Genomic DNA, 25,715 nt, shown 5'->3' on the forward strand with positions numbered 1-25,715 from the left:
TTTAGAGTGTGATAAATGAGCCTAGTCTAAGCCATGTCCTCTTTGTCTGTTTCCCTCCATCTGTCCATCAACAGCATAAGCGCGGCACCATGAGCAGAGGGACTACCCTCTTCTCCTGTGGCACTGTGGGTGAGTGCATCCATCCCTCAGACTATGGCCTTTGCTCTGTTATCCTCACCATTACGTTTCTTACCGTCTTGTATCAGGCTTTATCTTCATTTTCTTTGTGTTGTTCACCAGCTTTATGTCTTGTTATAAGCTCCCCTCCCCTTTTAACTATTTCTGCTGATCCCCTTCTGTCACTCTCTTTCTGTCTCACTTCTCTCTTTTACCATCTGTCTCTCGCCTCCCTCTCATGCCCAGTGTGCACTTGCCTTCACACAGAGCTGTGCACTGCACTCATTGGACTTAAAAGTAATTGAGTGTTGTGTTGCCTTTGTCAATGACTTCCTTGGCTCAGCGAATATCACACTCCTTACCCCCCCCCCCCCCCCCCCCTCATGTTTAAAGACAAACTACTGTAAATAAGAGTCCCTTTGGACTCTCCCCGTCATCTGTCCCATGTACCGGAGAGGGGGGGAAGCCAAAGGGATACACATTGCATATATCCTACAACTACTATATCTGTTACAGCTGACATAAGACATTGTATGCTATTAAATGGCTTTTGCTGGGATTGCAGTCCTTTGCTGAACACATTTTTCACTGGGCGAGGTAATTTCTTTTAGATGCTTTCTCCTATTGTCATTTTGTATTCTTGACATTCTTGTCAGGTCATGTCGTAGCCCCCGTCCATTGTTCTTTGGGACTGAAACAAAGCCTTCCGCCCACCAAGTAAGGGCAAAAATGGAGAGAAGCATTTGAAGGGATGGATTTGGACAGAGATGAGCCCCTGGTTGCCAATTGGGAATCAATAGAGATCTGTGCTAGCTTTGAGATCAGTAGCGGCTACGTTAGCCAGAACCAGTGTGGTGTTTTGCCCACTGGACTGTCATATTCTTCCTTTGTGCCTGTGATGAATAATGTTGGCATATTCATTTGTCAAGTTCTGTCTGAATTTAAACCAATCAAGTCAGGCTGCATTTTTGTCATTGTTGGAGGAAGCCACCCACCCGGACTAAGACATATTCCCCAGTCAGATGACTTTTGGAAGTTCTCCTTCAGTCTAAACTTGTCTTCACTTCACTTTTCAGTTGGAGAAACCCCCATCAAGAGTAAAACAAGTGGCACAACATTGTCCGGTTCATAGACCTGAAAGTCAGTGTTTGTTATGTGACTGGTACTGTTGTTGGCCAAACATCACCGTGCCACTGTTGCCCTTAGGCCTCTTCGTGCCAATTTTTGTTAACTAAGCGTTCTGTGACAACTGTAGTGCTATATAAAAAATTTGAGTAATTAATGACGTATGTTGCCATTTGACATTTACATGTCTCGTAGAGGCTGCCAGGTTGCTTGTAGAATCTTGTAATACCAATAAGCTCAGACTATTTCCCTGCCAGCCATAATGCAACTGTTGATCTAGAGCAGGGGTCGGGAACCTTTTTGACTAAGAGAGCCATGAAAGCAGAAAAATTGGAAATTTATTTCAGTGAGAGCCATATAATATATTTTATTTCTTTCAGGCAAGCCGCAAAACAGCTAAGCACCTTCCCTCTTGACAACCAACGCACAACCAACGCACATTGCTGTGCAAAAGCAGACCAGGATAGTTATTTCCAACTTCATCCAGCAGTGTTTTAAACTGGCGATCATTTAAGGCTCGAGCAACAATAAAGTTGATCACACGAATGACCAGCGACATCACTTCCCCAAACTGCCTGTCACACATCTGAGCACAAAGTGCCTCCTGGTGTAGAATGCAATGGAAACTTAGGATGGGTCTATTTTCATGTTCACGGAGAAGCGCCACAAATCCTTTTTTATTCCCCACCATACACGGAGCACCATCAGTACACACTGAGAGAAGTTTATCCATAGGTAGATTTTTTTCTTGAGCAAACTCCATGAAAGACTTAAATAAATCCTCACCTCTTGTGGACCCTTTTAATGGCAGAACTGCAAGACTTTCTTCGCGCAGTGTGTCACCAACAGCATATCTTGCAATCACGCTGAACTGCGACAAATGGCTCACGTCTGTTGACTCATCCAAAGCCAGGGAAAAGAACGGCGCTGCATTTATGTCCTTCACTTGCGTTTCCTCCACTTTGTTTGCCATCACGATGGTACAATCATGAACAGTTCTTGCCGACAGAGGCATGTCTTGTATCCGTTTAATTATCTTGTCTTTGTTCGGAAGATCATCAAAAAGTTCATTGGCTACATCCAGCATGAACGTTTTAGCATACTCGCCATCTGTGAATGGTTTTCCGTTCCTCACTATTGCTAAAGATCCAGCAAAGCTAGCGGAATTATAGTCACCTTGCCGGGTCCATACGCGGAGTTGCTGCTGGCTAGCTTGCACCCTGCTCAGTAGCTCTTGGCACGCTTTCTTTCTGCTGTCTCCCGCAGGGTATTTTGATGCAAAGGTAGCATGGCGCGTGTCGAAGTGCCGCTTTACATTCGACCGTTTCATCGATGTAATTTTGTCATTGCAAATTAGACACACCGCAGAACCTGCTCTCTCCACAAAGGCGAATTCTTCGGTCCATTCGTCCTGAAATGTACGATACTCGTCATCTTTTTTTCTTTTCGCCATCTTCTTCGTCGAAGGGTTAGCTTTGAGCTAATGACCGAGCAGACTGATTCAAAAGGAGGCGTTTACCTGTTTTACCTAGCAACGGCCAACGTAGGCCAGTATCATTTAATTAAAATACCTGCGAGCCAGATGCAATCATCAAAAGAGCCACACCTGGCTCGGGAGCCATAGGTTCCCGACCCCTGATCTAGAGCAAGCAGCTCTGTTTCAGATAATGTACTGTCAAGAAGTGCAGCTTGGGTTGAACCAATCCCCTGTCAATAGCTGTCTTTTACTATCCTGTCCTAAACCACCTTTACTGAGAATCTAGACCTTGAGTGATGTGCCCCATCTCTCTCTCTAGAGTTCCTACAGATGTGGCGATACTCACCAGGATACACTTTACTGTCTTACTAACCAAGAGCTGCTACTGCTTACTGTCTATTGCTTACTGTCTGAGTGTGCGTGTGCATGCACGTGCGATTATTTACTGGGTTGATCATCCTAACGTGAAGCCCAACTCGCATACGTGAAGAAGATGCACACTGCACATTGAACCTCACCCTGGAAGCTTAGCCCTGCTTTCCCTGTTGTTTATTGTGTCACTTAAAGCTGCACTTTATCTTGACATAGCCTCTGTAGAGGAGATAAAGTGGGATTTCCAAAACTCCATGAGATGGCAAATAGTAGCTTATGTTGCCAGACGGGAAAAGTAATATAGGAGGACAATTATGATTTTTTTTGATAGTAATGATTTCAAATTAGGCCCCTGATACAAGCTTCCCATCTATGTCCTGATTTATATACCCACTTCAAAATTACATTATGTCAAATTAGATGATATATAAAGTATAAAACATAACATGTATTTATTGTGTGTCCTTGTGTTCCAGAGGCAGACAGGTGGCTAGACCTGCGCAGAGGCTGTGCCATCCAGCCAGGGACCCCCTGCCAGTCCGGCGCCAGTCTGGAGAGCCTGTGGGATGTTCTGCCCGAGGAGTGTCAGCAGAGTAGCCGGGTCTGGGGCCGTGAGGTGGGCACCGCCACCGCCATCACCAGCCTCATTCGAGACCTCAACCTGGGCGATGCCAAGCTGGCAGCCACCCAGTCCCTGGCCCTCGCCACCTCCACCTCAGCCACCACGGCGCCCCCTAGCAAGCGCCAGTGCCGCTCACTCTCACTGTCCTTCTCCGAAGCGTTTGGGAGCTGCAGGTCGTCATGGAGACCTCAGGGGTCGCGAGTGTGGACGGCGGTGGAGAAGAGGAGGTGCCACAGCGGGGGGAGTGTGCAGCGCTGCTCTGGAGGAAGTGGAATAGGAGGTGGTGGAAGTTTTTCAGGGGTTAATTTTCCTGCCATGCAGCGGAGCTCCAGTTTCAGCCTGCCATCCCGCTCCAACAACCCCACAGAAGGCACCCTGGAGCTTCCCTGCTTCAACCAGCACCTGCCCCTTCACCCCCTGTTCACTGCCTCCCCTACCTCCCCCTCCTACCACCATTCTCTCAGGCCCCTCTCCTTGTCCCATGAGCAGATCAGCCTGCCAGACCACCACAGAGAAGGGGCCAGCTCACCGGACTGCAACCCACAGCTGGGGAGACGTGCTGGGCAGACAGCAGGGGGGACTGGGGGGCTGTCGCGGAGCAAGTCCCATCCCTGCGTCCTGAACGATAAGAAGATCGGTATGAAGCGCAGGAGACCAGAGGATGCTCAGGAACCACGGCCCTCCCTGGACCTGGCCAAGATGACGCAGGTTAGTAACCGTGGACACACACACACCCCTCAATAGTCTGCCAAGAGTGTCTGGCAATGCCAAATTACTGAAAGGCAACTTCAGATCAAAACATATTAGTGGAATCTGATTATGTTATGATGACTAAGACATTTCACAGAGCTTAATCGGTATTTTCTCATCTTGATTAAGAGTAGATCAAATGAAGATCTTACGAAGGGCATATATCACACCACACAAGTTGAAAAACATGAAACAAAGCCTTTCAGACTTGTTGGGATGGCTGTGGTGAGGTCGGTACACTAATGCAACTGTTCTGCAAAAGTCCAGCTGTCAAAAGATTCTGGACTGAGTTAGTTGATATGTTGTCTGAAATCTTGAATGTATGTATCCCACTGTTTCCTGTAGTGTACCTACTAGGGAGTAGGGTAATATCCAACCTAGAACCACGCTACGCATCATTACTCTGGCCCAACTATCAGTCAAACAGACAATACTTAGGAATTGGAAAGTGTGTAAACCTCAGTGTTTCAGCATGGACACTTGGTTAATGGACTTCTTGGACTATGGAACGAGCAGCCTTCAAGACTATGACAATGGACTAGATGGTCTCTGGGACACTATCAGAACACATGTAAACCATAGAACAGGGGTATTCAACTCTTACCCTACGAGGTCCGGAGCCTACTGGTTTAAATCAGTCCCCGATTAGAGGGGAACAATGAAACAACGCAGTGGAACTGGCTCCGAGGTCCAGAGATGAGTTTGAAGGCCATAGAACATAACCTAAATAAATAAAGTTGTAGATGGCATGTGTGCTGGTCCTGATGATTGTGTGTGCGCTTGCTTCCATGCCCGCCCGGGTGTCCAGTGGGGCTTGGTTCTTCCCGTCCTTGGAAAATCCCTTTGGGCAGGGGGCATCACCCCGGCAGTTCGGAGCGGGTGGGGGTGACGCACCCACTGATGAGAGCAGCCGTTTGTATTAAGACACCTTAACTCAATTGTTTTGTGTACTGTAAAAAAAAATATATAGCTCAACTTTCATCCAAGTCTTTAATACCTTTAATAACCTGAATACATAAGGTTAGATCAGGCCAAACAAAATTACCAACAAAGGAATACTTCTGTTCAGAGATGGGGAACGTTCAAGAGCTCTTCAAACATAATTTGGCTTCCTTCTTTGTGTCTGATCTGGGGGATTAAATCAGGCTGTATTAAGTTTTTCTGGGTCGATGGGTTGTAGTGTGGAGGGTAAATGTTTTCAAGTCTCCCCTTTGGGAAATGGCGTTAACTAAGGAGCATTCCTTGTGTTTGGTCATGCTTCACACTGCCATGCTCTAGCACACTTGGCGCCGGTTATCATTTCATTGACTCTGTTGGGTAAACACACGATGCAAAAGTTGAACCCGCACAGTCCATTTTCCTCTTCCTCCCTCCCTCCGTCACTATATCCCTCCCTCCAGTGGTTGACTGTGGGGGAGGGAGATTTGATTAATGATCAGGCTATTTAGTCACACAGGTTTTTATTTTTAGCTGGATCACATTATGCCTGGCCTGGAGGAGGCTTGTTTGTGCTTGTGGAAAGCCAGAGGAAGTCGTGGAACTGCTCTGAGATTACTACTTGATGTAGAATGGATGGATAGGATCATGGATACAGTCTAATTTTGCACATGAATCAGATGTTGAATGCAGCCAATTATGATGATACAGCACTATATGCAGTCCCACTCTTAACTTTCCTACAGTGACACCACACTTGCCTGGCTCACTTAGCTCTATCCCTCTGACGAAGGCGTCTCCCTTGAGAATGTGCTGAGATTGCACAGTTTGGAATTAAATCCAGCACATATAGGGCTCCTCCAGGACTAGCACAGTGTAAACACTGATGTAGCTAGCTGATATCATAACTTTGTGCCTCTCCTTCCTCCTCAACCCTGCCAGGGTTGGATCAACAAGTGTTCAGTAATGGAGCCTAGCATGTTTCCTGTGTCCATGCCAGCCACTAAAACCAAGGGCATTTTCGTTATCCGCACCAGTTACCTTCGCTCTCTGGAATGCCCAATGGCTCACAGGCTATTATTTTCGCATGGATAGTACCAATAATGAATGGAGGCGAGTTTTTTATTATTTCGTTTTTGTTTGTGGTTGGGATTGCTCGACTGCGCTTTAGCACTGTGTGAGGAGGACTGATGAGATCGGGTGGTGTGGGTTTGAGCAGTATTTTCAGCCACCACACACGCATGAAACCAGATATACACTTACCAATTTACTCTCTCACAGCACAGAATACTGTAGGTCACGAAAGCACACTGACACATACACACACACACACACATTGTCACAGATGCACACACCAAAACTCAGTCACTCTTGATCAATCTCAGTCCTGTTGAGTATAGTATGGCTTAGGTAAGGTATTGAGTCTGACTCAGTACTATAAACTTGGCTGCAGTAGTGATACACAAGCAGAAACAGTCTGTATATAGCACTGCAAATGTACGGTAGCTCTATATAACCGTACTGTATGTATGAAACTATGAATATGGTTCTATTTGTACTGATTATTGCTTTGGAACTTCTGTAATGCCGGCTTAGGGGTGAGGGGTTTGCCAGACGCAAAAGGGTGCGCTTCCTGTGTACTAACAAATGCACAAACAGGAAGTACCCGTGACGCACTCCATAGAGAAATGGTCCTCTGAATTGAAGGCTGTTACAGGACTGTTTTGCTAGCGCTAACTGGAATATGTTTCGGGACTCTGCCGATAGCATCGACGAGCTAACCACCTCCGCCTTGGGCTTCATCAGGAAATGCATCGCCGACGTTGTCCCCACAGCTGCTTCCCCAATCAAAAGTCCACAGAGGTACACGCTAAACTAAAGGATAGGGCTACCACACATAGGGCTATCTCAGCCAACACAGAGGCTACGGCTGAGGAAATGAACGGTTTTCCATGGTGCATTCTCAGAGCATGCACTGACCAGCTGGCAGGCATCTTCACGTAATTTTCAACCTCTCTGTAATCCCCACGTCTCAAGTTGACCACCATCATTCATGTTCCCAAGAACTGTAAGGCTACCTGCCACAATGACTACTACCCTCTAAAGTGATTTGAAAGTCATGGCATACATCACCTCCATCATTCCAGACACCCTAAACCAACTCCAATTTGCATTCCACCCCAACAGATCTACAGACAATGCAATCTCAATTGCACTCCACACTGCCCTGTGTACCTTCTGTGAGAATCCTGTTAATCGATTACAGCTCAGCATTCAACACCATAGTGCCCTCCAAGCTCATCACCAAACTCGGGACCCTGGGACTGAACACCTCCCTCTGCAACTGAATCCTGGACTTCTTGATGGGCCGACCCCAGGTGGATAAAGTAGGCGACAACACCTCCGCCATGCTGACCCTCAACATGGGGCCCCCCACACACAACTCCAACTCCATCATCAAGTTTGCTGACTACACAAAAGTGGTAGGCCTGATCACCAACAACGATGAGACAGCCTACAGGGAGGAGGTCAGAGAACTGGTAGTGTGGTGCCGGGACAACAACCTCTTCCTCAACTTCAGCAAGACCAAGGAGCTGATCGTGGACTACAGAAAACAGTGGGGGTGCACACCCCGTCCACATCAACAGGGCCGCAGTGGAGAGGGTCAAGAGCTTCAAGTTCCTCGGTGTACACATCACTGATGACTTAACATGGTCCTTTCACACCAGAACAGTCTTGAAGAAGGCACGGAATCGCCTCTTCTCCCTTAAGAGGCTGAAATGATTTGGCATGGCCCCTCAGATCCTCAGAAACTTTTACAGCTGACCCATTGAGAACATACTGACTGGTTGTATCAATTTCTGGTATGGCAACTGCACCGCTCGGAACTGGAAGGCCCTACAGCGGGCAGTGGGGACGGCCCAGCACATCACTTGGGGTGAGCTCCCAGCCATCCAGGACGAACATGCCAGGCAGTATCTGAGAAAGGCCAGAAAAATTGTCAAAGACTCCAGACACCCGAGACATGGCCTGTTTTTCATGCTCCCGGTCTGCGGTTGTGAGGCCGGTTGGACGTACTGCCAAATATTCTAAAATGACATGGAGATGGCTTATGATAGAGAAATGAACATTAAATTCTCAGGCAACATCCTCTGGGGGACATGCCTGCAGTCAGCATGCCAATTGCAATCTCCCTCAAAACTTGAGACATTTGTGGCATTGTGTTGTGTGACAAAACTGCACATTTAGAGTGGCCTTTTATTGTCACAAGCACAAGTTACACCTGTTTAATGATCATGCTGTTTAATCATCTTCTTGATATGCCACACTGTCAGGTGGATGGATTATATTGGCAAAGGAGAAATGCTCACTGACAGGGATGTAAACAAATCTGTGCACACAATTTTAGAGAAGCTTTTTGTGCATATGGAACATTTCTGGGATGTTTTATTTCAGCTCATGAAACATGGGGCCAACACTTTACATTTTGTGTTTATATTTTAGTTCAGTGTATATATCACTATTAGTATCTCCTACTACCAGTCACTTTATATGTAAAACCACCTAAACCACTCCAATACCCCTGCACATCGAATAAGGTACTGGCACTAACGTGTATCTTCTCGCATTCTTGTGTAATTTTAACTCACATTGTAGTTCTTGTGTTTTTAAATGTTTTTAATTATATTATCTATGGTATTATTAAAATTGCATTGTTGGGAAAGAGCTCTCAAGGTAAGAATTTCACTGTACTGTTTTACACCTATTGTGCACGTGGTGAGTAAACTTTAAATCTTAAACTTTGGTCTTCGGATGAGGACAGATGAGGAGTATTAACTGCTGGTTGGAAAAGGAAATGTGAAGGTGGAAATTTGAGGCTGGTTACAGCCTGTGTTCTGCCTGGCATCTAGAGAGAATTACTAGAAAGGAGGGAATGTTGGGAACAGATGAGATTTTACGAATTGTTGCTGGAATTCTGTACTCTCTAATCCAAGTAGGATTGGTGGGGGAATCATTTTATTTTCTGTTAATTTAGATGTTAATTTGCCATTTCACTCTGTTCAAGTTTATTGACATTTGACTTGTTAGTGTGGAGAGCAAATCCGATTGACTTTAACGAGCATAATTGCATGGGAATGTGATTGCCCAATTCTCTCAGGCTGTTTTTACATGTGAAAAGTGATTCAAAAGGCGAAATCCATCCTCAATCACTATGGGTGTGTATGCATATGTCCTGAAGGTGAGAATTAGATGTGAATGCTTCTTCACGTATGAGTTAGGCCTCACCTTAGAATAATTAACCCAGTGAATAACCACACACACACACACGACTGTGTAGAGAAACTAGGTGTGAGTTGTCAGGACTATTGCATAATAGCCTAGGTCTCCCATGGATTGTTAACTCCATTGGTCCCATGCTTTGCACAGTGAAAAAGCTGAAATTCACTACTTTCGTTCATCTGCTTGCTCTGATCTCATATTTAGCATCACATTGAAGTGTTTTACCGTTTTCTTTTCAGCACAACCAGGGCTACAAGTACAAAACATTGACATAAACAGCTGCTTTTATGAGTTTTATTGACAAATGTCAATAAACAAATATGGTCCGCCAAGCAAAAACCTGATATAACATTTTGGGGTGAAAATACTGTAAGTACAGAAATTGTTTGCTGATGTAAAAAAAGGGCTTTGTAAATACATTTGATTTGGTTTGCTCAGTGGGAAATGAATATCCAACTAGTCAGTGACAACTGTGTAGTTTGGAGTTTGTGACAGCAACTATGTGAGTTTATTACAGTATCATAGACATTATGTCCTGGTGTTTCCTATAATATTCTATGTAAAATAACTTCTTACCTTCTAACGACTCTTGTGTGGCTTGTGAGAGTGTAAACAGCAGTTCCGACTCTTTACATAAGACAAGGCATTGCACTTTTTTTTTTTACTTGCGAAGTACTGCACCAAATGCCTCAGATGTAAAATTGTGCAACTAAAACATCCTCGGCCAAAACGTCAAAAATAATTACCGATTTCTTGAGTTATCTTAGATTAAATAGGCTTCAGTGTCTCATGGGGGACAAACATAATTAACCAAAAACTGAATCGGTCAGGAAAAACACACCTCCAAGACTGAAAAAAAAAAAAAATCTAATGAGCAACAGAAAAACATACGTGCCAATCGCCGTGTTCAGTAGCTCTTTAAATGTGTGGCGGCATTTAGCCTAGTGGATAAGAGCGCTGTACCAGTAACCAAAAGGTTGTTGGTTCAAATCCCCAAGCTGACTAGGTGAAAAATCTATGTCCCCTTGAGCAAGGCACTTAACCCTAATTTCTCCTGTAAGTTGCTCTGGATAAGAGCGCCTACTAAAAATGGAACAAGGTGTTGTTTTAGCTACCATGTAGGCCTAGCAGTGCTCCTGTGGCCTCTGCCGAGACTACATCTAAAGGAACAATCGTTTTTGGCTACACTGACAATAAAAGGTTTCTGTTATTCAGCAAGTGTGTGTGTGTGTGGTGTTTAAAACCACTCCCCCATAATTCCCCACATAGTGTATATTGTGGTTGAACTGTGTCTATCATTTCATCCATTCTCCCTGTAGTCATTTACAAGCTGAATTTAGGGCTCTAACTATAGTGAGCTCCACAAGTATTGAGACAGGACACATTGTTTGTTGTACCAGCCTTTGGATTTGAAATTATGCAATGATTATGATGTTAAAATGAAGACTGTTAACTTTAATTTGAGGGTATTTCTCTTCCATATCGGGTGAAATGGCGCCGGAAGAAATTGTAGCAGTTTTACGGGCGCCCAACCAATTGTGCTATTATGTTTTTTTTTCGGGTTTTGTAACCTATTTTGTGCATAATGTTTTTGCAACCGTATCTTACAGCAAAAAAAGAGCTTCTGGATATAAGGACAGCGATCACTCACCTCGGATTAGACAAAGATTTTTTTCTTCAATAAGCAGGATGCACAGGACATTCTCCGAACACCCGACAAGGCCAACATCCCAGTTATTTGCAAGAGGAAGAGACGCAGGTACAGAAAACACAGAGCGGGGTGCCTCGTAAGGATCCGCAGAAGGCGAGTGTGAAAGCTGCCGTTACCGTCAATATTACTCGCCAACGTGCAGACATTGGACAATAAATTCGACAAGGTACAATCACGAATATCCTACCAATGGGACATCAAAAACTGTAATATCTTATGTTTCACGGAATCTTGGCTGAATGATGACATGGATATTCAGCTAGCGGGATGTACGCTGCACCGGCAAGATAGAACAGCACACTCCGGTAAGACGAGGGTGGGGCGGTCTGTGCATATTTGTAAACAACGGTTGGTGCATGAAATCTAAGGAAGTCTCTAGATTTTGCTCGCCTGAAGTAGAGTATCTTGTGATAAAATGCAGACCACAATATTTGCTTAGAGTTTTCAGCTATACTTTCCGTGGCTATTTATTTACCACCATAGACGGATGCTGGCACTAAGACCGCACTCAGTCAGCTGTATAAGGAAATAAGCAAACAGGAAGCCACTCACCCAGAGGCGGCGCTCCTAGTGGCCGGAGACTTTAATGCAGGGAAACTTAAATCAGTTCTATCTAATTTCTATCAACATGTTAAATGTGCAACCAGTTGGGGGAAAAATCTAGATCACCTGTACTCCACACACAGAGATGTGTACAAAGCTCTCATTCGCCCTCCATTTGGTAAATCCGACCACAATTCTATCCTCCTGATCTCTGCTTAGATGCAAAAAATTTATGCAGGAAGCACCAGTGACTCGGTCTATAAAGAAGTGGTCAGGTGAAGCAGATGCTAAACTACAGGACTGTTTTGCTATCACGGACTGGAACATGTTCCGGGATTACTCTGATGACATTGAGGAGTACACCACATCAGTCACTGGCTTTATCAATAAGTGCATCGAGGACGTCATCCCCACAGTGACTGTACGTACAAACCCCAACCAGAAGCCATGGATTACAGGCAACATTCTGAGCTGAGCTAAAGGGTAGAGCTGCCGCTTTCAAGGTGCGGGACTCTAATCCGGAAGCTTATAAGAAATCCTGCTATGCCCTCCAACGAACCATCAAACAGGCAAAGCGTCAATACAGGGCTAAGATTGAATCATACTACACTGTCTCCGACGCTCGTCTTATGTTGCAGGCCTTGCAAGCTATTACAGACTACAAAGGGAAGCACAGCCGCGAGCTGCCCAGTGACACGAGCCTACCAGACGAGCTGAATCACTTCTATGCTCGCTTCGAGGCAAGCAACACTGAGGCATGCATGAGAGCATCAGCTGTTCCGGACGACTGTGCGATGACACTCTCTGTAGCCGACGTGAGTAAGACCTTTAAACAGGTCAACATTCACAAGGCTGCGAGGCCAGACGGATTACCAAGACGTGTGCTCCGCGCATGTGCTGACCAACTGGTAGCTGTCTTCACTGATATTTTCAACATGTCCCTTATTGAGTCTGTAATACCAACATGTTTCAAGCAGACCACCATTGTCCCTGTGCCCAAGAATATGAAGGCAACCTGCCTGAATGACTACAGACACGTAGCACTCACGTCCGTAGCCATGAAGTGATTTGAAAGGATGGTAATGGCTCACATCAACACCATTATCCCAGAAACCCTAGACCCACTTCAATTTGCATACCGCCCAAACAGATCCACAGATGACACAATCTCTATTGCACTCCACACTGCCCTTTCCCACATGGACAAAAGGAACACCTACGTGAGAATGCTATTCCTTGACTGCAGCTCAGCGATCAACACCGTAGTACCCTCAAAGCTCATCACTAAGCTAAGGATCCTGGAACTAAACACCTCCCTCTGCAACTGGATCCTGGACTTCCTCACGGGCTGCCCCCAGGTGGTGAGGGTAGGTAGCAACACATCTGCAACACTGAAACCGCAACACTGGAGCCCCTCAGGGGTGTGTGCTCAGTCCCCTCCTTTACTCCCTGTTCACCCACAACTGCATGGCCAGGCACGACTCCAACACCATCATTAAGTTTGCAGACGACACAACCGTGGTAGACCTGATCACCGACAATGACGAGACAGCCTATAGGGAGGAGGTCAGAGACCTGGCTGGGTGGTGCCAGAATAACAACCTATCCCTTAAAGTAACCAAGACTAAGGAGATGATTGTGGACTACAGGAAAAGGGGGACCGAGCACGCTCCCATTCTCATCGACGGGGCTGTAGTGGAGCAGGTCGAGAGCTTCAAGTTCCTTGGTGTCCACATCAACAAACTAGAATGGTCCAAACACACCAAGACAGTCGTGAAGAGGGCACGACAAAGACTATTCCCCCTCAGAAAACTAAAGATTTGGCATGGGTCCTCAGATCCTCAAAAGCTTCCACAGCTGCAATATCGAGAGCATCCTGACTGGTTGCATCACTGCCTGGTATGGCAATTGCTCGGCCTCCGACCGCAAGGCACTACAGAGTGTAGTGCATACGGCCCAGTACATCACTGGGGCTAAGTTGCCTTCCATCCAGGACCTCTACACCAGGCGGTGTCAGAGGAAGGCCCTGAAAATTGTCAAAGACCCCAGCCACTCCAGTCATACAGTCTCTACTACCGCATGGCAAGCGGTACCGGAGTGCCAAGTCTAGGACAAAAAGGCTTCTCAACAGTTTTTACCCCCAAGCCATAAGACTCCTGAAGAGGTAATCAAATGGCTACCCGGACTATTTGCATTGTGTGCCTCCCCCCCAACCCCTCTCTTTACGCTGCTGCTACTCTCTGTTTATCATATATGCATAGTCACTTTAACTATACATTCATGTACACACTACCTCAATTGGCCCGACCAACCAGTGCCCCCGCACATTGGCTAACCGGGCTATCTGCATTGTGTCCTGCCACCCACCACCCGCCAACCCCTCTTTTACGCTACTGCTACTCTCTGTTTATCATATATGCATAGTCACTTTAACCATATGTACATACTACCTCAATCAGCCCGACTAACCGGTGCCTGTATATAGCTACTGTTATTTTTCACTATTTTTTACTGTTGTTTTTATTTCTTTACTTACCCATTGTTCACCTAATACCATTTTTGCACTGTTGGTTAGAGCCTGAAGTAAGCATTTCACTGTAAGGTCTACACCTGTTTGTATTCGGCGCACGTGACAAATAAACTTTGACTTGATTTGAACTGTTTAGAAATCACTTTTCGTACATAGTCCCCCCATTTTTAGGGGACCAAAAGTATTGGGACAAATTCACAAATGTGTATTAAAGTAGTCAGTATTTCGTCCCATATTCCCAGCACGCAATGATTACTTCAAGCTTGTGACTCTACAAATTGTTGGATGCATTTGCAGTTTGTACGAGTGTGCATACATCTCTGGGGGCAAGAGAAATTGCAGTGTAGAGAGAGGGTTATTTATTTCTCCCTAAATCTCCCCTGCTGGTGGAGGGCTAGCAGAGCGGAGTCTCATGAATGAATATCTTCTCATTGGCCTGGGTTCAGGCTCATGAAGTGACGGGGGTCACTTCTCCCCTCCTCTCCATTCCTGGGATGACAGGCATGGTGAGCATAGCTGAGCTGCAGCCCCTGTGGGGTTGTGGGAATACCTAAGTGGTTGGGTTGGTGGCATGGGGCCCTGCTATGGCAGCAAACTGACAAACACACACCCACATACACACGCAGGTAAATATGTTATACTTGTAATAGTCTCTGTCTGTCTGCCTGCCAGTAATGGGTAAAGCTCCATTCGTTCCCCTCCTGTGTCTGCGTTTGTTCCATGAGGTCCCTCTCTCTCCCATAACACACTGTCTCTCTGGGGGCATTTTATTATACCAGTAGCTCCTTTTTTTATATGGGTCTAGGAAATACGCTCTGATCAAGAGCTTTAGCTGAGTGACTGCTATTTGTGTGTGTGTGTGTGTGTGTGTGTGTGTGTGTGTGTGTGTGTGTGTGTGTGTGTGTGTGTGTGTGTGTGTGTGTGTGTGTGTGTGTGTGTGTGTGTGTGTGTGTGTGTGTGTGTGTGTGTGTGTGTGTGTGTGTGTGTGTGTGTGTGTGTGTGGACGTGTTTAACTATTCTTGTGGGGACATTTTGTTAGTCCCCACAAGGTCAAATGCTATTTCTAGGGGGTTTAGGGTTAAGGTTAGAATTAGTGTTAGGGTTAGAATTAAGTTAAATATTAAGGTTAGGAGCTAGGGTTAGTTGTAGGGTTAGGGTTAGGAGCTAGGGTTAGGATAAAGTTTAGGTTTTTGGGTTAGGGTAAGAGTACGGGTTAGGATTAGGGTTAGGGTTAGGGTTAGGGGTTAGGGAAAATAGGATTTTGAATGGGACTGAATTGTATGTCCCCACAAGGTTAGCTGTACAAGACTGTGTGTGTGTGTGCATTGTCTTCAGAAAGTATTCATATCCTCTTGACGTATTCAACATTTTGTTGTGTTACAGCCTGAATTCAAAATGGATTTTTAGTCTCACCCATCTACACACACTACCCCATAACGACAAAGTGAAAACATGTTTTTAGAAATGTTTATATCAGAAATATCTCTCTTGCATACGTTTTCACACCCCTGAGTCAATACATGTTAGAATCACCTTTGACAGCGATTACAGCTGTGAGTCTTTCTTGGTAAGTCTCTAAGAGCGTTGCACACGATATTTGCACATTATTCTTTTTGAAATTCTTCCCAGCTCTGTCAAGTTGGTAGTTGATCATTGCTAGACAGCCATTTTCAAGTCTTGCCATAGATTTTCAAGCTGATTTGAGTCAAAACAGTAACTAGGCCAATCAGGAACATTTAATGTCGTCTTGGTAAGCAACAGTGTATTATTTGGCCTTGTTATTGTCCTGCTGAAAGGTGAATTTGATTCCCAGTGTCTGTAGGAAAGCATACTGAACCAGGTTTTCCTCTAGGATTTTGCCTAGGCTTAGCTATATTCCAGGTTCTTGTATCATTAAAAACTCCCTAGTCCTTGCCAATGATAAGCATACCCATAACATGATGCAGCCACCACCATGCTTGAAAATATGAAGAGCGGTACTCAGTGAAGTGTTGTGTTGGATTTGCCCCAAACACAACACTTTGTATTCAGGACATAAATGTAATTTCTTTGCCACGTTTGTTGCAGTTTTACTTTAGTGCCTTATTCTGAACAGGCCTCCTTTTCACTCTGGCATTTAGGTTAGTATTGTGGAGTAACTACAATGTTGTTGATCCATCCTCAGTTTTTTTCTATCACAGCCATCAACTCTGTAACTGTTGGCGTCATGGTGAAATCCCTGAGCGGTTTCCTTCCTCTCCGACAATTGAGTTAGAAAGGAGGGCTGTATCTTTGTAGTGACTGGGTGTATTGATACACCATCCAAAGTGTAATTAATAACTTCACCATGCTCTACGGGATAGTCAATGTCTGCTTTTTGTATTTTTACCCATCTACCAACAGGTGACCTTTGCAAGGCATTGGAAAACCTCCCTTGTCTTTATGGTTGAATCTGTGTTTGAGATTCACTGCTCGACTGAGGGACCTTACAAAAATCATTTTTAAGGGCCTCCCGGGTGGCGCAGTGGTCTAGGGCACTGTATTGCAGCGCTAGCTGTGCCACCAGGGTCTCTGGGTTCGCGCCCAGGCTCTGTCGCAGCCGGCCGTGACCGGGAGGTCCGTGGGGCGACGCACAATTGGCCTAGCGTCGTCCGGGTTAGGGAGGGTTTGGCCGGTAGGGATATCCTTGTCTCATCGCGCTCCAGCGACTCCTGTTGCGGGCCGGGCGCAGTGCGCGCTAACCAAGGGGGCCAGGTGCACAGTGTTTCCTCCGACACATTGGTGCGGCTGGCTTCCGGGTTGGAGGCGCGCTGTGTTAAGAAGCAGTGCGGCTTGGTTGGGTTGTGCTTCGGAGGACGCATGGCTTTCGACCTTCGTCTCTCCCGAGCCCGTACGGGAGTTGGAGTTGTAGCGATGAGACAAGATAGTAATTACTAGCAATTGGATACCATGAAAATTGGGGAGAAAAAGGTGTAAAATAAAAAATAAATCATTTTTAACATTTTTAACATTTTTGCACACAGAGTCCATGCAACTTATTATGTGACTTGTTAAGTAAAATTGTGCTCCTGAATTTATTTAGGCTATGTAACAGTCCTGACCTGTTTTATGTTGTTTTTTATGTGTTTATGGTCAGGGCATGTGTTTTGGGTGGGCAGTCTATGTTATCTGTTTCTATGTTGGTTGTGGTTGCCTGGTATGGCTCTTAATTAGAGGCAGGTGTTTTGCGTTCTCCTCTAATTAAGAGTCATATTTAGGTAGGGTGTTCTCACTGTTTGTTTGTGGGTGATTGTCTTCCGTGTCTGTGTAATTGTTTGCACCATACGGGACTGTGTACGGTTTGTTCGGTTTGTGTAGTCTTATGTCCTATTCGTGCGTTCTTCTTGTTTTATGTAAGTTCGTCGTATAGGTCTGTCTACACCGTTTGTTGTTTTGTTAGTTTAGTTAAGTTCGTGTTTTCGTTTAATAAATATGTGTTCAAACTCCACTGCGCCTTGGTTCGATCAATACTCCTCCTTTTCGGTAGAAGAGGAGGAGGACCGCCGTTACAGAATCACCCACCATACCAGAGCCAAGCAGCGGAGTCAACGGAGTAAGGGACAGGAAAAGAAGGAGCAATGGACATGGGACGATATATTGGACGGAAAGGGTTGCTACACTTGGGAGGAGATCCTGGCTGGTAGGGATCGCCTCCCATGGGAACAGCTGGAGGCACTGAGAAGAGCAGAGGCTACCGGAGAGAGGAACCGGAGCTATGAGGGAACGCGTCTGGCACGGAAGCCCAAAAAGCCCGTAAGTAATTCCCAAAAATTTCTTGGGGGGGGGCTAGAAGGTAGTGGGCCAAGGGCAGGTAGGAGACCTGCGCCCACTTCCCAGGCTTACCGTGGAGAGCGGGAGTACGGGCAGGCGCCGTGTTACGCAGTAGAGCGCACGGTGTCTCCTGTACGAGTGCATAGCCCAGTGCGGGTTATTCCACCTCCCCGCACTGGGAGGGCTAGATTGGGTATTGAGCCAGGTGTCATGAGGCCGGCTCAACGCGTCTGGTCTCCAGTGCGTCTCCTCGGGCCGGCATACATGGCACCTGCCTTACGCATGGTTTCCCCGGTTCGCCTACATAGCCCGGTGCGGGTTATTCCACCTCCCCGCACTGGTCGGGCAACCGGGAGTATTCAACCAGGTAAGGTTGGGCAGGCTCAATGCTCAAGAGTGCCAGTACGCCTCCACGGTCCGGTATTTCCGGCGCCACCTCCCCGCCCCAGCCTAGTACCTACAGTGTCTACACTACGCACTAGGCTACCAGTGCGTATCCTGAGCCCTGTTCCTCCTCCACGCACTCTCCCTGTAGTGCGTGTATCTAGCCCGGTGCCTCCAGTTCCGGCACCACGCACTAAGCCACCTGTGCGTCTCCAGAGCCCTGAACACACTGTATCTTCTCCCCCTACTAATCCTGATGTGCTTGTCCTCAGCCCGGTGTCACCAGTGCCGGTACCTCGCATCAGGGATAGAGTAGGCTTTGAGAGTACAGTGTGCCCTGTTCCTGCTCCCCGCACTAGTAGGAAGGTGCTTATCATTAGCACGGTGCCTCCAGTTCCGGCACCACGCACCAGGTCTACAGTGCGCCGTATCCGGCCAGAGCCATCCGTCTCACCAGCGCCATCTGAGCCATCCGTCTCCCCAGCGCCATCTGAGCCATCCGTCTCCCCAGCGCCATCTGAGCCATCCGTCTCCCCAGCGCCATCTGAGTCATCCGTCTGCCAGGAGCCTGCAAAGCCGCCCGTCTGCCATGAGCCTGCAAAGCCGCCCGTCTGCCATGAGCCTACAGAGCCATCCGCCAGACAGGAGCCGCTAGAGCCGTCAGCCAGACAGGAGCCGCTAGAGCCGCCCGCCAGACAGGATCTGCCAGAGCCGCCAACCAGACAGGATCTGCCAGAGCTGCCAACCAGACAGGATCTGCCAGAGCCGCCAACCAGACAGGATCTGCCAGAGCCGCCAACCAGACAGGATCTGCCAGAGCCGCCAACCAGACAGGATCTGCCAGAGCCGCCAGCGAGCCATGAGCAGCCAGAGCCGTCAGAGAGCCATGAGCAGCCAGAGCCGTCAGAGAGCCATGAGCAGCCAGAGCCGTCAGAGAGCCATGAGCAGCCAGAGCCGTCAGAGAGCCATGAGCAGCCAGAGCCGTCAGAGAGCCATGAGCGTCGAGAGCCGTCAGCCTGCCATGACCAGCCAGAGCCGTCCTGCCATGACCAGCCAGAGCCGTCCTGCCATGACCAGCCAGAGCCGTCCTGCCATGACCAGCCAGAGCCGTCCTGCCATGACCAGCCAGAGCCGTCCTGCCATGACCTGCCAGAGCCGTCCTGCCATGACCTGCCAGAGCCGTCCTGCCATGACCTGCCAGAGCCGTCCTGCCATGACCTGCCAGAGCCGTCCTGCCAGGACCTGCCAGAGCCGTCCAGCCAGGACCTGCCAGAGCCGTCCAGCCAGGACCTGCCAGAGCCGTCCAGCCAGGACCTGCCTGAGCCGTCAGCCTGCATGGACCTGCCAGAGCCGTCCAGCCAGGACCTGCCAGAGCCGTCCAAACAGGACCTGCCAGAGTCCTTCAGCCGGGATCTGCCCCTTGTCCCGGTGCTGCCCCTTGTCCCGGTGCTGCCCCTTGTCCCGGTGCTGCCCCTTGTCCCGGTGCTGCCCCTTGTCCCGGTGCTGCCCCTTGTCCCGGTGCTGACCCTTATTCCGGTGCTGGTCCTTATCCTGGTGCTGCCCCTTGTTCCGGTGCTGCCCCTTGTCCCGGTGCTGCCCCTTGTCCCGGTGCTGGCCGTTTATTTAGGGGAAGGTAGTTTTAGGGTGGTCAGTGGAAGGGGTAGACAGAAGAGGGGAGTGACTATGGTGGTGTGGGGAGAGCGTCCTGAGCCGGAGCCACCACCGTGGTCAACTGCCCACCCAGACCCTCCCCTGGACTTTGTGCTGGTGCGCCCGGCGTTCGCACCTTGAGGGGGGGGTTCTGTAACAGTCCTGACCTGTTTTATGTTGTTTTTTATGTGTTTATGGTCAGGGCATGTGTTTTGGGTGGGCAGTCTATGTTATCTGTTTCTATGTTGGTTGTGGTTGCCTGGTATGGCTCTTAATTAGAGGCAGGTGTTTTGCGTTCTCCTCTAATTAAGAGTCATATTTAGGTAGGGTGTTCTCACTGTTTGTTTGTGGGTGATTGTCTTCCGTGTCTGTGTAATTGTTTGCACCATACGGGACTGTGTACGGTTTGTTCGGTTTGTGTAGTCTTATGTCCTATTCGTGCGTTCTTCTTGTTTTATGTAAGTTCGTCGTATAGGTCTGTCTACACCGTTTGTTGTTTTGTTAGTTTAGTTAAGTTCGTGTTTTCGTTTAATAAATATGTGTTCAAACTCCACTGCGCCTTGGTTCGATCAATACTCCTCCTTTTCGGTAGAAGAGGAGGAGGACCGCCGTTACAGGCTAGCCATAATAAAGGGGTTTCTTTTAATCTTTCATTAATTTGTAAGTTTCTAAAAAACATAATTCCACTTTGACATTATGGGGTATTTAATACATTTTCAATTCAGGCTGTAACACAACAACATGTGGAAAAAGGCGGGTGCTCTAGAAAACAAAAGGTGGGTAAACTGCAGATTATTAAAACCCCTTTCCCCAAATTCTGGTCTTAGCCCAATATGATTTAATAGGAAGCATACTGTAGAGAATACCACCCCCCCCCCCCACTTTCTGCCTCTCCCTCATTCCCCCTCTCCTCTGTGTGTTATAATTAGAAGGGTGTACTACAAGGGTTGAAGAAAGGGGGAGAGGCCCTCAAAATTCCCCTTTCCACTCCATTGAGGTGACTACAGCAAAGCATTGGCCTTCAGTGGTCACCTGATATATTATTGGTGTACCAGAATGTGTCTAAATGTTAGCTTTGTGCATGTTTTAGCCACAGAATGTAAAGCTGACATTGCCAAAGATAGTAAACATGAAAGTTATATAAACCCAGCACTTTATATTTTTATTTGATTTCTCTCATAACGTAGTGTATTTGGGAGCCCCAAACCAAAACATGTACGTTTTGTAAAAGCATTTGGTTAAAGTCTCTACCAGTCCATTGTAACAGGAAGAAGTGAATGAGGGATTTGAGGAACATTAGAGTTGTCCATCATGTGTGCCGTGGTCTACAGAAACACACTCATCTCTATTCACCTCCATGCCTTCAACATCTGCTACTGGGAGAGAGGGACGCTTCACCCTTTCACTGCTGGAATGCCTCTGCTCTGGCTCTATTGTAAGGTTGAGGGAATGAATGGCTTGTTCCTCGCCATTCGTTCATTTTGTAGAGCGCGTCCCTATTCTGATTATCAGCTGTTGTCAAACACACATGCCTGTGAAAATACGATTCTCTTCCTCAGTAGTGTGCAGTGAATTCTATTAGATGAAAAGTCTAAATGAGTATGACATCCTGGCATTTAAAGCATACACATTTTTTGAAATTGCACATTATACTATAAAACGTTATATTTTTGCATAACCAAAAAGCCTACTGTTTAGAATGCAAATATAGGTATTCAGACACTGCCAGTCTAACTAGCCCTCTCTCGCGCTTTCTCTCTCTCTCTCTCTCGCTTTCTCTCTCTCGTTAGTAAACACACACACGCACTCTCTTAAGCATACTTGTAGTTGTCACCCAAATAGCCTGATTTACACACCTTGCATGGGCACAGTGTGTTTGTCGTACACACACGTCTCTGAAAGGAGAGATCACACCTAGGTAAACCCAGAGCTGCTCCAGAGTAATCTCTCCTCTCCTGAGGGCTTGTGACGTCCATTTGCTGGGTGTTTGCTCATTAGAGCATGCACGGACACACATACACACACACACACACTATACATTTTCCCTTTTGTCCAACACACAATTATTTATAAGTGTCAACTTGATGATGGGTGTGTGAGTTGGCCAGTACAGTTCAAGAAGCTAGGTCAAGCCAAAGAAGGAGGAGGAATCATATATAGAACATTATAAGTCTTCAGGAAAGCTTGCCGTTTTGCCTGGTGTGTGTTTTTGTGCTTCATCCCCTCAGTGCAGCAGGACAGGGAGAGACATGGGGTTGGGAGGAAGAGGATACCTTTGTGGTTTGCAACTGATCTCACCATGTTGTCTTTCCACTGTGTTTCCTCTGACTGTGAACAGACTAACCAGGACATTAACACAACTAGCTCCCTGGTGGGAGGGCGAGTTCAGCTCCACCAGTGAAGCACGAGTCACACACCCACATGCCATAAAGACCTAGCTCTCAGGTTTCTCTGAACAACTCTCACAGAGTGTTACTGACGGGTTAATTAAGTTAGGTTGGTACATAGGTTGTGTGACCTGAATCAAGATTGAATAGTAAGACAACGATACTGTAAATGTGTTGTGTTATACCAATCAAAATCTCCCTTTCTTTCCCTCTTATGTCTTCTCTCAAACAGAAACTCCAGACTTTCCACAGCTTGAGCTGCCCTGGGTTCTCTGGTCCGGACAGCTGTCAATCAAACATGCCCCCACCCTCCTCCGGGAGCTTGAGCCAATCGGAATCTTACTTCACCTGTGCGCCTGACCTAGGTGCTGAGACTCAACAGGAAGTGGATGAGGAGGAGGATGACTCTTCCTATGAGGAGCTGGACAGTGACTCTGCGTGTAGCCTGGACTCTAGGCCCTGGTCCCCATGCGGGGGAGGGGGGGAGAGAATGGGGGAGGGACACACCCTCTGGAAGGGTGAGTGTGGGACAGAGAAGGATATCTACCAGCTGGGGGGAGAGCTGGACATCGACCAGATCGAGAGGAACTGAACGGAACCTGAAGCCTTTGGATAAAGGATTGTCGTAACCTTTTGTGAATTTTGCAGAAAGACGTAGAATTTAGAACTTCGTGACCACGCGAAGGATGCCTTACGTATGATAGGGGGATATTGAGCGGATTGAAACGACCTTAGAGAGAGGAACTTCGGGATTTTGGACAGAGTTGTTTTTGAAACATTACAAGGATGTTTGCGAATACTGTGGGAGGCAAGGGATGTTGTACTGTATGTGATGTCAATGAAGGACAAAGCACGTGGAACTGTTGGTAGAAAGTGTTGCATGTTGACTTTGGTTGAACTTTGAGGTCCTGCGGGACAAACAGTTGTTTTGAACTGTCTCGTTGTCTTTCTGAATCTAAAGGGAGTGGCTTTCGCTTGGTGACGTGCAGCCTAACTCTGGAGTGGAGATCGAGGGATAGTCTTTAACACCTCCAAAAACTCCTCTCTCCTCTAAAATTGAGTACCTCCTTATACAACTGGACAGAACTAACGGTAAGGTTTTAGTACTGTAGCATTTGCAGCAGGAGTATGTTACAACTTCTGCTTTCCTCTACCAGACTAGGGGGACATGATGGCCTGAGAGAGAGGGATGAAGTAGAGCAGGAGAGAAACAATATGTTATTTTCATATATACCTCCCCTTGACCCTTTTCTTCAACTATTCTTACAGGAAGAATATCCCCTGCTGAATTCCAAGTTAACCCCTATACCATAGGCACTCCTGTAGATCTGAAAGAATGAAAGTACCAGTATTACTTTCCTTCTGATTGTCTGTGTGGAGTTTTCACTATATATGCTTACATCTATCCAAGTGTTTCAGGTCTTCAGGAGTGCCTAGGGGATAGGGGTCAATTTGGAAATTCATAAAGTATTCACACATCATCGCTGAACGTAAATAAGCTTTAAGACGTTTGGAAATACCTGGCGATTTGTTCGGTCAGATACATGTCTTTTTCACCTCAGAAATCCCTGCTCGAAACAAACCTTTCTGACTTTTTATAGATTCTAATATGCAAAATGTATATTTGAATAAACACAGAATTTTAAATCTTCAGTTCTAATATCAATGTATATTTTTCTAAATGTATGTTTTTATGATCTGTTTGTGAAGGATCGGGAATAAGAGACCTTACTTTAACAGGACAGACATGAAATAAAAACGCAAACTGCCGTGGTCATGTTGTTTCATTATTATCAGGGTGCCATTACACATGATGGTACAGCTTGACATTAAGCCTGCATGACATAGTGTCTGTTTACATAGATGTGCCTCTGATCTGATGTCCTCTAATTTGTTTATGAAGTCATTGAACTGCCATTGACTTTAGCATATGATGCCACGTAAGCTGTTTATACCCTGTGATGGATACAGTCAGTTAGGTAAACATCTGTGTTCTCTATGATGCTGTTACACAACCCACCGCCACCAAGCAAAATGGCAGGAAGTCTAGACACAGAATACCCCCGCAATGCCACTGACCTCTGAGGCAAGAGGAAGTGATGTCACATCCACCGGAATGCTTCTTCTCTCCTCAATTCAGTTGGAAGGCGGACGGACACGTCGCCAAGGTGGGGCTGTTTTGCCTGGGGATATCCTGTCATGTGTATGTAATGTCTGTCCATGTCTGAGGGAGTTAAAAGAACCTGCTGCCACAGTGAAGAAAAGAAGACTTCAAATTAGGTTCTAGAGTTATGTCTACACTGTATTTTCTTCTGCCCCCGGGGTGCTTCATTGTTCTTAGTGGAGTGTAGTTTTCCCACAGTGGACTGACAGGGAGTAGTGTGCAGACCTGTTTGCAACGTCTCTCACAACAGGATGTTGCAACCAGCTGAATGCCCTATCCAAACTCTAACCCCAGTGGGGTGTTACCTTACCACATATACACACACACACACAGACAAAGGCCTTTGAATGAATGCTGACTGTGCACTCTGTCAGTAAACAGAGAGAACTTGTAAACTGGTCTGAAAATATTGGGACTGCCTTTCTCGCATCTGTTAAGGGATGGGATGCACTCCCAACGACTCCATCTCTCCTCAGAGCTGTTGTCACAGCTGCCCACACAGTGCCAGAGAGGGATTACCGATTCAATCAAAGGATGGATGGATGCAGGGAGGTTTGAGGGGGGGTGAAATATTAAATGAAGGAAGGGGAGGCTGTCTTGGCTGTTGAAAGCAGCAAACCTCCAGTTCACAGCCCATTTCTCTCTTCAGCACAATGAGCCTGGAAACACAGCATCACGTTGCCACGGACAACACGTCAGTCGCTCGCTCAGACCCAAAGGTCACTGACCTCCCTCCACACACACATACACACTTCCTGTCAGACAGGAAGTAGCAGGCTGAGAGGAATAGATATTTAGAGTCTGAGGTAACACAAACACCCACTCACACGACTGGCCCAGGCCTATAAATAAGGGGCATTGTGTAGTAGAGGCTGTT

At 46.8% G+C, this 25,715-nt stretch overlaps 2 protein-coding genes across 3 annotated transcripts in view; both read left to right on the forward strand.

The window, feature by feature from the left end:
• Positions 1–24,447, forward strand: part of LOC139570953 (protein FAM53B-like) — a 47,535-nt gene extending 23,088 nt beyond the window's left edge. For both annotated transcript variants that reach the window (XM_071393311.1, XM_071393312.1), the window contains exons 3-5: positions 75–129; positions 3,568–4,421; positions 22,907–24,447. In XM_071393311.1, coding sequence (XP_071249412.1) covers positions 75–129; positions 3,568–4,421; positions 22,907–23,266 — 1,269 coding nt within the window. In that variant the 3' untranslated portion in view covers positions 23,267–24,447. The remainder of the gene's footprint in view (positions 1–74; positions 130–3,567; positions 4,422–22,906) is intronic.
• LOC139570952 (proteoglycan 4-like) lies at positions 18,104–20,840 on the forward strand. Its single transcript, XM_071393310.1, has 2 exons — positions 18,104–18,235; positions 18,910–20,840. Exons 1-2 carry the CDS (start codon positions 18,198–18,200, stop codon positions 20,426–20,428), a joined length of 1,557 nt encoding a protein of 518 aa, XP_071249411.1. The 5' UTR covers positions 18,104–18,197; the 3' UTR covers positions 20,429–20,840.
• Positions 24,448–25,715: the final 1,268 nt, after the last annotated feature.

Source organism: Salvelinus alpinus, chromosome 3 (assembly GCF_045679555.1).
Source record: "Salvelinus alpinus chromosome 3, SLU_Salpinus.1, whole genome shotgun sequence".
In the NCBI taxonomy this organism is placed as follows: domain Eukaryota; kingdom Metazoa; phylum Chordata; class Actinopteri; order Salmoniformes; family Salmonidae; genus Salvelinus; species Salvelinus alpinus.